This window comes from Hyaena hyaena, unplaced genomic scaffold (assembly GCF_003009895.1).
Source record: "Hyaena hyaena isolate Hyena2069 unplaced genomic scaffold, ASM300989v1 scaffold_55, whole genome shotgun sequence".
Classification (NCBI taxonomy): domain Eukaryota; kingdom Metazoa; phylum Chordata; class Mammalia; order Carnivora; family Hyaenidae; genus Hyaena; species Hyaena hyaena.
Genome location: NW_024080687.1, coordinates 4,429,295 through 4,440,573, shown reverse-complemented (window position 1 = coordinate 4,440,573; position 11,279 = coordinate 4,429,295). Strand labels below are relative to the sequence as shown.

Here is an 11,279-nt window from a genome sequence, read left to right as displayed (position 1 = left end):
CCTCGTTCAGGTCCCCTGCACTCCCTGGGGCCTCCCTCCCTCAGTCCCCCATCCATCTCCAGACCCCTCCCCCAACTGCGAGCTCCTCCCCCGCCACGGCGGGGTGGGGGCGTCGAAGGGGCGGGGCGCCGCGCGGCGGCCGGCGGGGAGGGGGCGTCGCGGGGCGGGGCTTGGAGGCGGCGGCGGCGGCGGCGGCGGCGGCGGCGGCGGCGCGCGAGGGTTCGGAGGTACCAGCAACCCGCGGCTCCGGCTCGGGACGCCTCGGGCTCGGGCTCCGGCTGCGGCTATACTGCAGCGGCGCCCGCGCTCCGGTGCGCTCCGCCTCCCGGGCCCGCCGCGGAGCGCAGTTCGGGCGCCCGCCGTGCGCCGGCCGTCTCCTCTCCCCGAGCCCGCCGCCGCGATGGGAGCTGCGCGGGGAACCCCGAGCAGCCTCCGCCGGCTGCCTCTGCTCAGCGTCCTGCTGCTGCCGCTGCTGGGCGGTGAGTCGCGGCGAGCTGCGGGAGCGGGGCGCGAGAAGCGCGGGAGCCCCGCGGGCAAAAGGGGGCACCGGGGAGTTGGCTTCGGGTGGCTGGGCCAGGCAAGACACCCTGGAGTGGTGGAGAGATCTCGGCGGGCGCGAGGTCTCGGCGGCCGGTTTGGCTAAGCCCCCGCGGACTCGCTCGGGCCCCTCTCCCTTCGCGCCCGCGAGGACGCGTTTCCAGCCGCCCAGAGTTTTCCCGGTCTGAGCGGAGAGTTTTCTCGGGAACTGCACGGAGTTGCCGGCTCCCGGGCCCCGGTGGCGAGTTTCTTTTCGGGAGGGAAATGACTCCCTCCTACTTGGGGGGGGCGCGGTGAGGTGGCTGGTGGCGGGGGAGACGGAGTTCCCCCAGCAGTCTCAACCTAGGTGAGGGGGGCCGGCCTGGGGCCGGATGCGGGACCGACCTGCGACGCGCAGAGCGCGGAGCTTTGTTACCTCCGCCGGCCAGACGCTCCCGGCTTCCCTCCTCCAAGTTCCCGGGCCAGGCTGGGACCCCTGATGTCCCTGCTGGTGCAGGCGGAAGAAGGGAAGAATCAGAGGCCGCCCGGTCTCCTCCAGCTCCTGGGCCCAAGCCCTGAGCCCACTCCCAGCCGGGTCGAATCTGGGGAGCCGAGAGTCCTAGGCTGTCGCGGTGACTAATGTGTGAAGGCCGCTGCCAAAATCGGGCATGGCCGGCCTGCAAAGGTGCGGACGGGGTTTGTTCTGCTCTTTCCTGGATTTCCATCCTGTCTCTCCGCGCCAAGGAAAGAAAATCTCTCATTCTACGGGCAGAAAGGCAAAAAGAGTTCATTCTGCCCTTTCTTGGAGGGCCTCAGCGTTTTGATGAGGGTGTGGCCGGTATCTACAGGGCAGACAGGATCCAACCCCCGCCCCCCAGCCCAACACAGCCTTTATTTCCTGGCTTGGTCACACCTGAGAGTCACCAGTGAGGTGTTGAAGTGCTTTACGGGAAAGCACCAAGCTACCTACACACCCCCAACGCCCTGGACTGGATATAAGCCCCCCACAACACACACGCACGCACACAGACACTCTCTCTCTCTCTCTCTCCCTCTCTCTCTCTCTCTCTCTCTCTCTCTCTCTCTCTCTCTCAGTGTTCTTTGGTAGTGATCCTGGCAGCAGCTCTTTCTGGAGGAACTCTGCCCAGGACACCTGGTCCTAGCTTATCACTTTCTTCTTTCTTGGAAGAATGGCCATAGAGAGGGTGGGGGTAGAGAATAGCCTTTTCTGACATCTCCCTGGTTTGCCAGCTGTTGAGAGGTATTGGTGCTTGTGGAGTCAACATCTCCTCCACCCCTGATTAAATGGAGAGGTAATTGTAACCCAAGGTGGAGAGGTAGGAACAAGCTCCAGGGATTCGGAGGAGGTGTTTCTGGAGCTGCCCTGTGTTCCTTGTGATGTGTAGGGTGGTTATTGCTCATGGCAGAACCCACATCTGCTCCCAGAGGAAGTATGGAAGTTTGTTTTTTTTTTTGCGCGCAGCCAGGATCAGGGGGCCCAGCCATATGGGTGAGGAGCCCCAGCTCCCAGGCTTCCTAGGTTGGTGGCTGGGTTTGGGTGTATACGTCGCCTGTCGCCTGATATGGCTGTCTTCCCTGCTGATGTTTTGAGTTCTGGAGTCAGGGGGAGATTCTGGTGGAGACTGGGCCCTTGTTCGTTCAGCAAATGCTGAATTCCTGAATTCTTTCCGTGAGAAGACAACTCTGATGTTAATCGATGTTAATCCGGTGGGTGTTTAGCAGAGAGGGGAATCTTGGGGGAAGTTAGGGCAGGCAGGCTGAGGGCTTGGGACTGGAGGTCTGGAATCTCCTGGAGGGGGCGGGCAGGGGGGGGAGATGTCTTATGCTCAACAAAGGAACATTTTAATGAGAGCCTTAAATCAGTTCCACCAAACGTGCCTTGATGTGGAACCTGTCCATGTGCAGTAAACAATTGTAGCCGAGGCTAAGGCGCCTGCTGTCTTCTGGTGAAATCCGGGGACTCACCCACCCCCAGACGGCATGACTTCAGGGGGCAGTGATTTTTTAATAGATTACAGTAGATTTTTCCATCTCACTGTTTAACTGTGTAATTAACTGGAGTTGTAGTGAGACCCTGCTGTTCATAAGGCTGGAGTGAGGGACCTGGTCTGGCTAGGTTTGTGGATTAGACCATTTTGAAGTTTGGGCAATTATGCTGTAAATGGCTGAGTAGCTTTCCAAACTTTGAGATCCCCGTTGTGATAAATACGGCAGAGGGGGAGGAGAGGGCTTGGTGTTGGAAATCTGGGATTCTTAGCACCAGCCGTTTGAGGGTTCATTTGTGGTCACTGCCCATCGCCGTTGCCATCTCCCCTCTCTGAGTTCTTCTTCCTTCCAGGCTCTTGTGTCATTTGGGGAGATTGAGTTGTCACATTCAGAGATAGGCTGCCTGCAGATTCCTTAAGGCCCTGCAGCCTGTAATTCAGGCCTAGGAGTTGCTTTTATCAGTGATGGGTTTCCTCAGTTGTTGGGAAGTATCTACTGGTGGGAGGGAGAGGGTAATCTCTGCACATCACTCGCTGCGGGCTCTAATCACGCTCCTGGCGTTCTGAGCAGGGGCTGAATGGTAGAGAGAGTGCAGGCTGTGTATTTGGCAAAACAGCAACTCAAAGTCTTTGACAGGCCCGGTGGCCCTGGGCAAATTTCTTGACCTCACAGTGTGCCTCCTCTGTAAAGGGACTTAACTTCCTGGAGTTGTGCACAGGATTAAATGTAATGAAGTCTATAAAGGGCCCCTTTCTTGTTCTTCCCTCTCCTGGGGTATGCTTCCCACATACCTTTCCAGCCTCACAAGTCACCCCAACAAGAAATATTTTCCACCTACTGGAGCCTTCCATTCCAGCCCAGCTAGTCAGTTTACCATCGCCTAAGACGTGTGTGGTTTCTCGGACCTTTCTTTCCTCTCAGGCCAGTCCTTGGTACGTGTTGCCTCCCCCATCTGTCACTTGTCTGGCCTCACTTCCACTTTTGTCCCCAAAGCTGTCCTGTTCTCCTGCCAGAAAGGTGCCCATAGAACTTTTAGACTCTGTCATTCTTAGGACACTTCCGTATTTTTATCCCGTTTGAGTTTTTATTCTCTTCTCTTTGTTTATTTACATAGAGAGAGAGAGAAAGAGAGAAAGCCAACAGGGGAGGGGCAGGGGCAGAGGGGGAGAGAGAATTCCAAACAGCCTCCGCGCTGATAGCAGCGAGCCCGATGCGATGCGGGGCTTGAACTCAACCATGAGATCATGAACTGAGCTGAAGTGGGACACTCAACCGACTGAGCCACCCAGGTACCCCCTCGAGTTTTAACTTTCTCAAGTGCTCCCCCGCTTGTCGAATTCATTACAGTATCATTTATAATGGGTCGGCTTGTTAAAAATGATCCTTTTGGGTACAGGGCAGAGTAATCAAGGGCAGAAGTAAACATCCAGATTACTTGGGGGTCCTGTACCCTTTCCAGCTTCTCTGGGTTGGGAGTGCCCATTCCTCCTTTGTGCCTGCTCTGCCAGGACTGAATCAAGGGATCAGACTGTCATTCCCCGTTTCTGGGCTGTTTGTTCTTTGTTGTGGGTTACTGAGTTTGATGTGCTAGGGCTTCTGGCTTTCCCCAGCCGCTAGGGCATGGGCAGCCACTTCTGTATGTGAGGCTGCACTGCCTCCAAGTCAAAAACTGGGAGCTATGTAGGGGCCACTCAAAATAAGGTCCACAGAAAAGTGGTATCAACATTCCCTGGGAGCCCAAAGCAGAATCCCAGTCTGCATTTAATAAGCTTACCAAGATGGGGTGCCTGGGTGGCCCAGTCAGTTGGGCATCGGACTTTGGTTCAGGTCATGATCTTGTGGAGAGCGTAAGTTTGAGCCCCACGTCGGGCTCTATGCTGACAGCTCAGAGCCTGGAGCCTGCTTCGGATTCTGTGTCTCCCTCTCTCTCTGCCCCCTCCCTGCTCATGCTCTGTCTCTCTCTATCTCTCTCTCAAGTAAACATTTTTTTTTAAATGTTTTATTTATTTCTAGGAGAGAGAGAGAGACAGTATGAGCAGGGGAGGGTCAGAGAGAGAGGGAGTCACAGACCGAAACAGGCTCCAGGCTCTGAGCTGGCAGTCAGCACAGAGCCCGACGCGGGGCCTGAACCCGCGAACCGCAAGATCATGAGCTAAGCGAAAGTCGGACGCTTAACCGACTAAGCCACCCAGGCGCCCCTCAAGTAAACATTTAAAAAAAAATTTTTAATAAGCTCCCCAAGGCGACTGCACCCCAAAGTAACAGAAGTCCTGGTCTCCTTATACAGAAACTTAAGGTGCAGAGCTTTCAAATTAGGGGCCCTGAGTCTTGAGTAGTATTTGAACGTTTTACCTTAAATAACTTTGAATTCATGTGAACGCTCTTTAATGTGATGTGTGTACTTAAAAATTACCTCACCAAAAAAAAAAAAAAAAATTACCTCACTTTGGGTTGAATTTGAATTAGATTTTGTCAGGAAACTTGTCCGTTGAACGTGTGACTCTGGAAGGTGTGCAGCAAGAAGTGTGATGTTCAGTTCCTCAGCTTTTCCTCGAGGAGCGTATGCGTCTCACTTTATAATGAAAGACAGCGGAGAAGTTGGATTTGTTAGGCAGAAATGTCGGCGGCGGATGACTTTTCAGGAATACATTTGATTCATAAAGGAGGTGGCGTCTCCGCTGGGCTTCGGCGATTGTTGCTGAACCTTTGGAAGACTTCGTGTTTTGGAGTGAAGGGGCTTGTGTGTTTGTGTCTAAGCCAGTGGGAGCTTCTGTGAGACTCATCGGAGATGGACGTTGGCCGGTTCCGACTCTAATGTTTGAGCCAAGAGCAGTTTGGGGCCAAGGATTCAGTCTTTGGTGTTTTCCTGATGGAAGAAAGGGTCATTAAACGGGGTTGGGTGTCCTTGGCCTGCGTCCCTCAGCCTCGCATGCTTCTCTGCTCTGTGCCTCTGGCACTACCCCTGGCAGCGCCACATGGAGGGGTTACGGGTTCAGGGCCATGCTTGCTGGAGGGGGGCGGGGTGCTCTAGTCTTGCTTTCGAGCTGGCTGCCTGCCTCCCTCCTGGATCCTTGCTCTGGCCCTGCCATCGCCTGGTCCTTTTGTCCCTGGGTTAGAGTCCTGTCTTGGGGTTCCCTGAGTTCACCGCGGAGTGCACATGTGGCCCTGCCGAGCCCCCTGGCGCTTTGGTGGAGCTGGCACAGAAGCTGCTGCAGTTAATCAGTGGTTTGAGGAAGCCCTCTGCAGTATGTCACTTTTTCCATCCTCTTCTCCGCGTTCAGGCCCTTTCTTTCCCTCCCAGTAATGCTACACGGGCGGCAGTGGGGCAGGGAGGAAGCTTTGCTGGAAGGGCTGACGCGCGCAGGCGCCTTTCCGCTCTTGCAGCTTGGATTGGGGTCCCCAAGCTCCGGTGTCCCTTGGTGCGTTAACACTGACCGAATACACAGGTGAGTGCAACGCAGTCCAGCAGGAGTCCTGCGGATCCCAAGTTGCTGCCGGAAGCTTAGACCCTGCTGAGCAAGGCTGTGCATTTGCTGGGTTAGGTGGGTATTTAATTGCTGGAAACTAGGTCCTGAGTTGTGGGGAAGGGACTGTGAATCACACATTCGGAAGATGTAGATCTGTGGTCCAGAGACCATCAGGTAATACGGGAGGTGGGGCATGTAGCCAGACAACCTATTTAAACTTTGAGTTGTTTGGGCCTTACGGTCGACCTGCCCATCAGAATTATCAGGGAAGGAGCCAGAAAAGGCATTTTACTTTCTCGTTTGTTGGATTCTGTTGTAATTTCTGAAGAGCCGATCCAGGCACGGCTCACATCTCAAAAGGAAATGGCATCTTAAAATTGCTTCCCAGGAAAAATAAAATAAAAAATAAAGTTGCTTCCCAAGAGAGTCTTACCTACATTCAGGTTTGAGAACAACTGCATTGCCATAAGGAGTCTGTCCGTCTAAAGTGAAGGCGTGGTGATGAGAGGTTGGTGTGGATAAAATGCCGAATAGAAGACCATTCTAAAATGTTTAGGACAGTAAGTCCATGATGCAGGAGCAAACGAGTAGTGGAAGGGCTTCAGAGAAGAGAGAAGGCTGCGGGGACTGATCAGAATAACAAAAAGGCATTGGACCAAGAGTCTGAAAACTTGAGTGGTTTCTGTCTAACATCACACCCGTCAGAGCATCATAAAGGAAGAGAAGTGACATCTGTGATCCTGTGACACCTGCTTTTCTGTATTCGGGCTCAGTTGTGCTTAGCCACCTGACCTCGAGCTAATTAATTAACCTTTCCAAGCCTCTGTTTCCTCATCTGCAAAGCACAAGTGCTGAGGAAGTTATGAGGTTGTGCAGTCCCTCTGGCCAGCTCTGATGTCTGTTCCCAGAGACTGTCCTAACCCTTTGTCTCCTCTTAATGTGTCAACCTTTGTTTCCAGTCCTCAATCCCAGGTGTGGTTTGCAAGGGCTGGACAAAGTTGCCCTTGACGGGGCAGCTTTGGAAATGGGTTCCGCAGGGGGCGCCTGGCCGGCTCAGCCGGTTGAGCATTCGGCTTAAGCTCAGGTCCTGATCTCGTTCATGGTTCGTGAGTTCAAGCCCCACGTCGGGCTCTGTGCTGACAGCTCAGAGCCTGGAGCCTGCTTCGGATTCTGTGTCTCCCTCTCTCTCTGCCCCCCTCCCTGCTCATGCTCTGTCTCTCTCTGTCTCTCAATAATAAATATTTTAAAAATATATATTAAAAAAAAGAAATGGGTTCCTCGTTTGAGAGCACAGGTTTTTCTAAACAGGTCTCAGTATTCCAACAGCAGCTCAGCAATGTGGGCACGGCCACTTTGCATTTTCTGGTAGGAACTCTCCTCCCTCTGTCCTAGTACCAGATTCTCCCAGGGTGCTCAGTGCTGGTTTGGGGCCACCATCTCCTGGGGCACGCTGATGTTCTTTTAGGAAGTGAGTAGTAAGCTGTGTTTCTTGTAGCTTAGGCTGACTTTTGTAATACCCAAGGGAGGGGCTTCGTCCATCACAGAATGACTGTGGGGTTTCCCCGGTCAGGTGCCCTAGGTAGCTTGTGTGAACTTCTGTCACATACCCTAGGGAGGTTCCCAAGGTGCAGTGTGGTCAGGGATGGAGGGCTCTCCCCTGTGGGTAGTTAAGGAGGTCAGAGTAGGCACTAGCATGCACAGCCTTTCCCCCAGGGGACATACAGGCTCCTTTTTGCCCCTTCTGGGGTGCCGTTGGTGAGGCAGTAAGGAGAATGATTGTATCTTTGGGGCGTGGATGGCTGAGATGCCCCAGTAGCTAGCTCATGAAGTGCCCTTGTACAAATTAGAAATAGGCACCCTTTCTCCAAGTGAACACAACCCTGCATCAGGACACAGGACAGCCGAGTCAGGCTCTGTGTGGATAGCTCAGAGCCTGGAGCCTGCTTTGGATCCTGTGTCTCCCTGTCAGCTCTTCCCCTGCTTGTGTTCTCTCTCTCTCTCTCTCTCTCAAAAATGAATAAATATTTTTAAAAAATTAAAAACAAAAAGGACACGGCAGTATTTTGGTATGAACACCTCAGCTGGGGATTTTGAGCAGTGTACAACCTGAATAGTCCTATGGGGCTGTCCCATTGGAATGAGTGGCCCTTTGCTTCTCATGGGCCAAGATGATTTTGGTGACCTCTAATCTAGTCTTATGTTTTAGATGAGCCATTTTCCCTACTATTCGCCTGCCTCCTGTGGTGGTGGTGGGGGTAGTGCTGCTCATCTGACATTGTAGGAGAAGCTTGGGAGGCTGGGGTGCCAGTCCCATACCCACGCCATACTGGATGTCTGCAGCTGCTGGGGTCTTGGTCTGTTTCTAGGCTTCTCCCCTGACCTAGGGATTGTACTGCTGTACATGCAAGCTTCTAAAGCCTTATGGAATTATTAATAAAGAGGGCTGGCTGAGTCTTCAGGGAAGAGGGCCTGCTCAGACCACATCTCCGTAAGAAGTGTCAGCCTTGCCTCTCTCCTTTGTCCTCTTCCCCTGGGCACACTGGGGCCTCTAGGGACCCTAGGTAAAAAGGGTATAGGCTTTCCTGTTTTAGAGGAATCCTGCAGTAGTAGTATCGCTTCAGTAGCAAAGACGGGTGTTGGGGGGCTTGAGGTACCCTGGAGGTGTGAGGTGTACATCCCTCCTTGAGGAGGCACTGGGAGGGAGGCATGGGCCCTGCTCCCACGTTTGCCCCAGAATGCTCATGTGATGTTGGGCAAGTCCGACCTGCCGCTCCGGCATCAACTTGACGACACAAGACCTTGGAAGACCTTTAGGGTGGCCGTCTTTGGGGATGACCTCGTATTGCCATATGCAACGTCCAGCTGTGCTTTTTTTTCTTTTTAAAAAATTTTTAATATTTTATTTATTTTTGAGGGAGAGAGAGAGCGAGAGACAGAGCACACGTGGGAGGGGCAGAGAGAAAGGGAGACAGAATCTGAGGCAGGCTCCAGGCTCTGAGCTATCAGCACAGAGCCTGACACGGGACTCGAACTCACAAACTGTGAGATCATGACCAGAGCTGCAGCAGGACGCTTAACCTACTGAGCCATCCAGGCTCCCCCAGCTGTGTTTCTGTCGCGCCTTACGGGCCCTCCTCCTCCCCTTTGGTTTTAGGGAGAGGACTTTAAGGGCTGCATTTTGTTCTGGAGTTTTTAGTGCGTGGGCACAGATGTGTTTGGACTCGATCAACTGGTGATATGGATATTAGGGTTTAATTCCCGGGTGTGAAGGGGAATGGAGAAGTATGAGTACATTTTGGAAAGGTTTGGAAAAGAAAGGAAAAAAAGGAAGAATTTTTTCTGAGTTAAAGAAGGCAGAAACTTCCCCTGGTTAGTCCCCAAGTGCTCGAGGGACTAGTGCCTTGGTGAGGAACACCTTTTCTTTTGTACAGAAGGGGAACAACTGGAGGGAGGCTTTAAGCTGGGAGGAGGGGCTGGGTGTGCTCTGGGAGAGCCTCGTCTGTAATCCCACAAGTGGACCTACCTTTGCAGTTGACAGAATGCTTTCCCTCACACTGACATTTGATCCTATTATCAAAGCTATCCAGGTATGCAGGATGAGGGTGGTTGGTTTTGGGGGGAGGGGATGAAGGCATAGGAGGCGTTTGCAGGTCGGGAAACTGAGGTACAAAGCATGATCCAGTCAGGACTGCAGAGCTGGTAAGCAGAAGAGCCGATTCTGGGCTATGACGTGTTACACACACATGCCTTGGAGCGCGGTGAACTTGGAGTGAGGTGAATGTTGGGGAATAGATTTGGCAGATGCCTTAACTGTCTGGGTGGGGTTAGGAGCAGCCCTGTTAGGGGACGGGGGAGCCTTTGCTCTTTCTGTGTAAAGAGTGTAGCAGTAACTTACGCATGCAGAGATCTTTTGGGCCACAACATTCAGGATTGCCAATTTTTCTTGCTTTTATAAATTGTTGTTGTTGTCCTTACAAACCAGCAAGATTGAGGTTTTCAGTGGCCCATTCAGAGGGGCCATTGTGTATAAAAGTTTTTAGTTATGGTCAGGCTATGTAATCTAGAAGTCCAGAAGAACACTATGCCTGAATCCTCACAATTTGAGCTTTTCTCTTGAACCTCTCTGAGCCCTCCATCTCTTCCGCCTGGTGCTTCTGGAAGGTCACGGCCAGTTACAGGCCCTGGCTTGCAGGTGTATTGCCACATTCCAAACCAGTGTGCCTGCTGGGAGTTGCACACTGGGTTATGCTGTGGGGGAGACCACGTGGGTGGTAATAGAGTCATCACTGCTGTGGATAATGGTTGCTGCCTCTCACTACTTTTGTACAGATGAAGGAGCCCACAGTGGGTGGTACAGGCCCCGGCCCATAGTAGGGACACGATGGATGTAGGTTTCCCTTCCATTTCTGACTTTGGAGGCAGGTCTTTTAATTTTCAAGAGGTTTCAGAATTGCTTGGACAATGACCAGTGACATTCGGGGAGATGTACATGTTTTAGTGCCAGGCGAGTCTCCCTTTAGCTGAGCTGTGAACCGTTCTTGGCACCCCTGCTGAGTCCGTTCTTCTGCTTCTGAAGTTCTCAGATTCCAACCTGGGAACCTGCGTCCTGTCATTGAAGGGGACAAAGTAGTGTTTGGTGGCTCATCTGTTAAAAAAGAAGAGAAGGTTCCTTTAGCTCAGCAGGTCCTTAGAAAAGGGATGCGCTAGAATAGCACCTGAGAGCCAAAGTCATTGCCAGCTACCTGAAAAACAAAATTCACAAACAAAATGGTTGTCTTGCAGCCTTAGAGGGAAAAACAAAACAAAACAAAACAAAAAAACCCAGAAAGAAGTGCTGTTGGTCTCGCAGCCCCAGCTACAAAGAGCAAATCGTCCTATCCGTTTGGTTAACGTAGCCGATTAACCAGTTGTTAAACTGACCAATTTAAAAAATGCCCAGCTTGCTAGCAGCTTTGTGCCCGGATCCCAGATCTGGCCTGGGATCCGAGCTCCTCCTCCACTGCAGGGGTCCGGGCCTCCTGCGGGAGGAGCTTCCAGGGGGAGGAGGGGCTGCTGGGCCCTGGAACAGCCCGGGGGTCCTGGAGGAGGATCTCTGTCTGCTCCTGACCGCTCCCCTCTTTTGGAAAACTCCTTCAAACAAAAGACTTTTTATTTAGTAAACACGCACCCTGCCTGGATGAAGCGTCCCAAGTGTGTTGGCGCGGTACAGGCCGAGGGGTGGCGAATCTGCCCTCCATTTCTGTGTAAGGGGCTGGGGCACTTCTGTGGCCTTGCATGCCCCCCCCCCCC

General features: G+C 53.0%; 1 protein-coding gene across 1 annotated transcript in view; it reads left to right on the top strand.

Moving 5' to 3' along the window:
• The first annotated feature begins 229 nt into the window (after positions 1–229).
• The window catches only part of PTK7 (protein tyrosine kinase 7 (inactive)), a 65,825-nt gene continuing 54,775 nt past the window's right edge, over positions 230–11,279 (top strand). Inside the window, exon 1 of the mRNA XM_039231104.1 lies at positions 230–479. Coding sequence (XP_039087035.1) covers positions 401–479 — 79 coding nt within the window. The 5' untranslated portion in view covers positions 230–400. The remainder of the gene's footprint in view (positions 480–11,279) is intronic.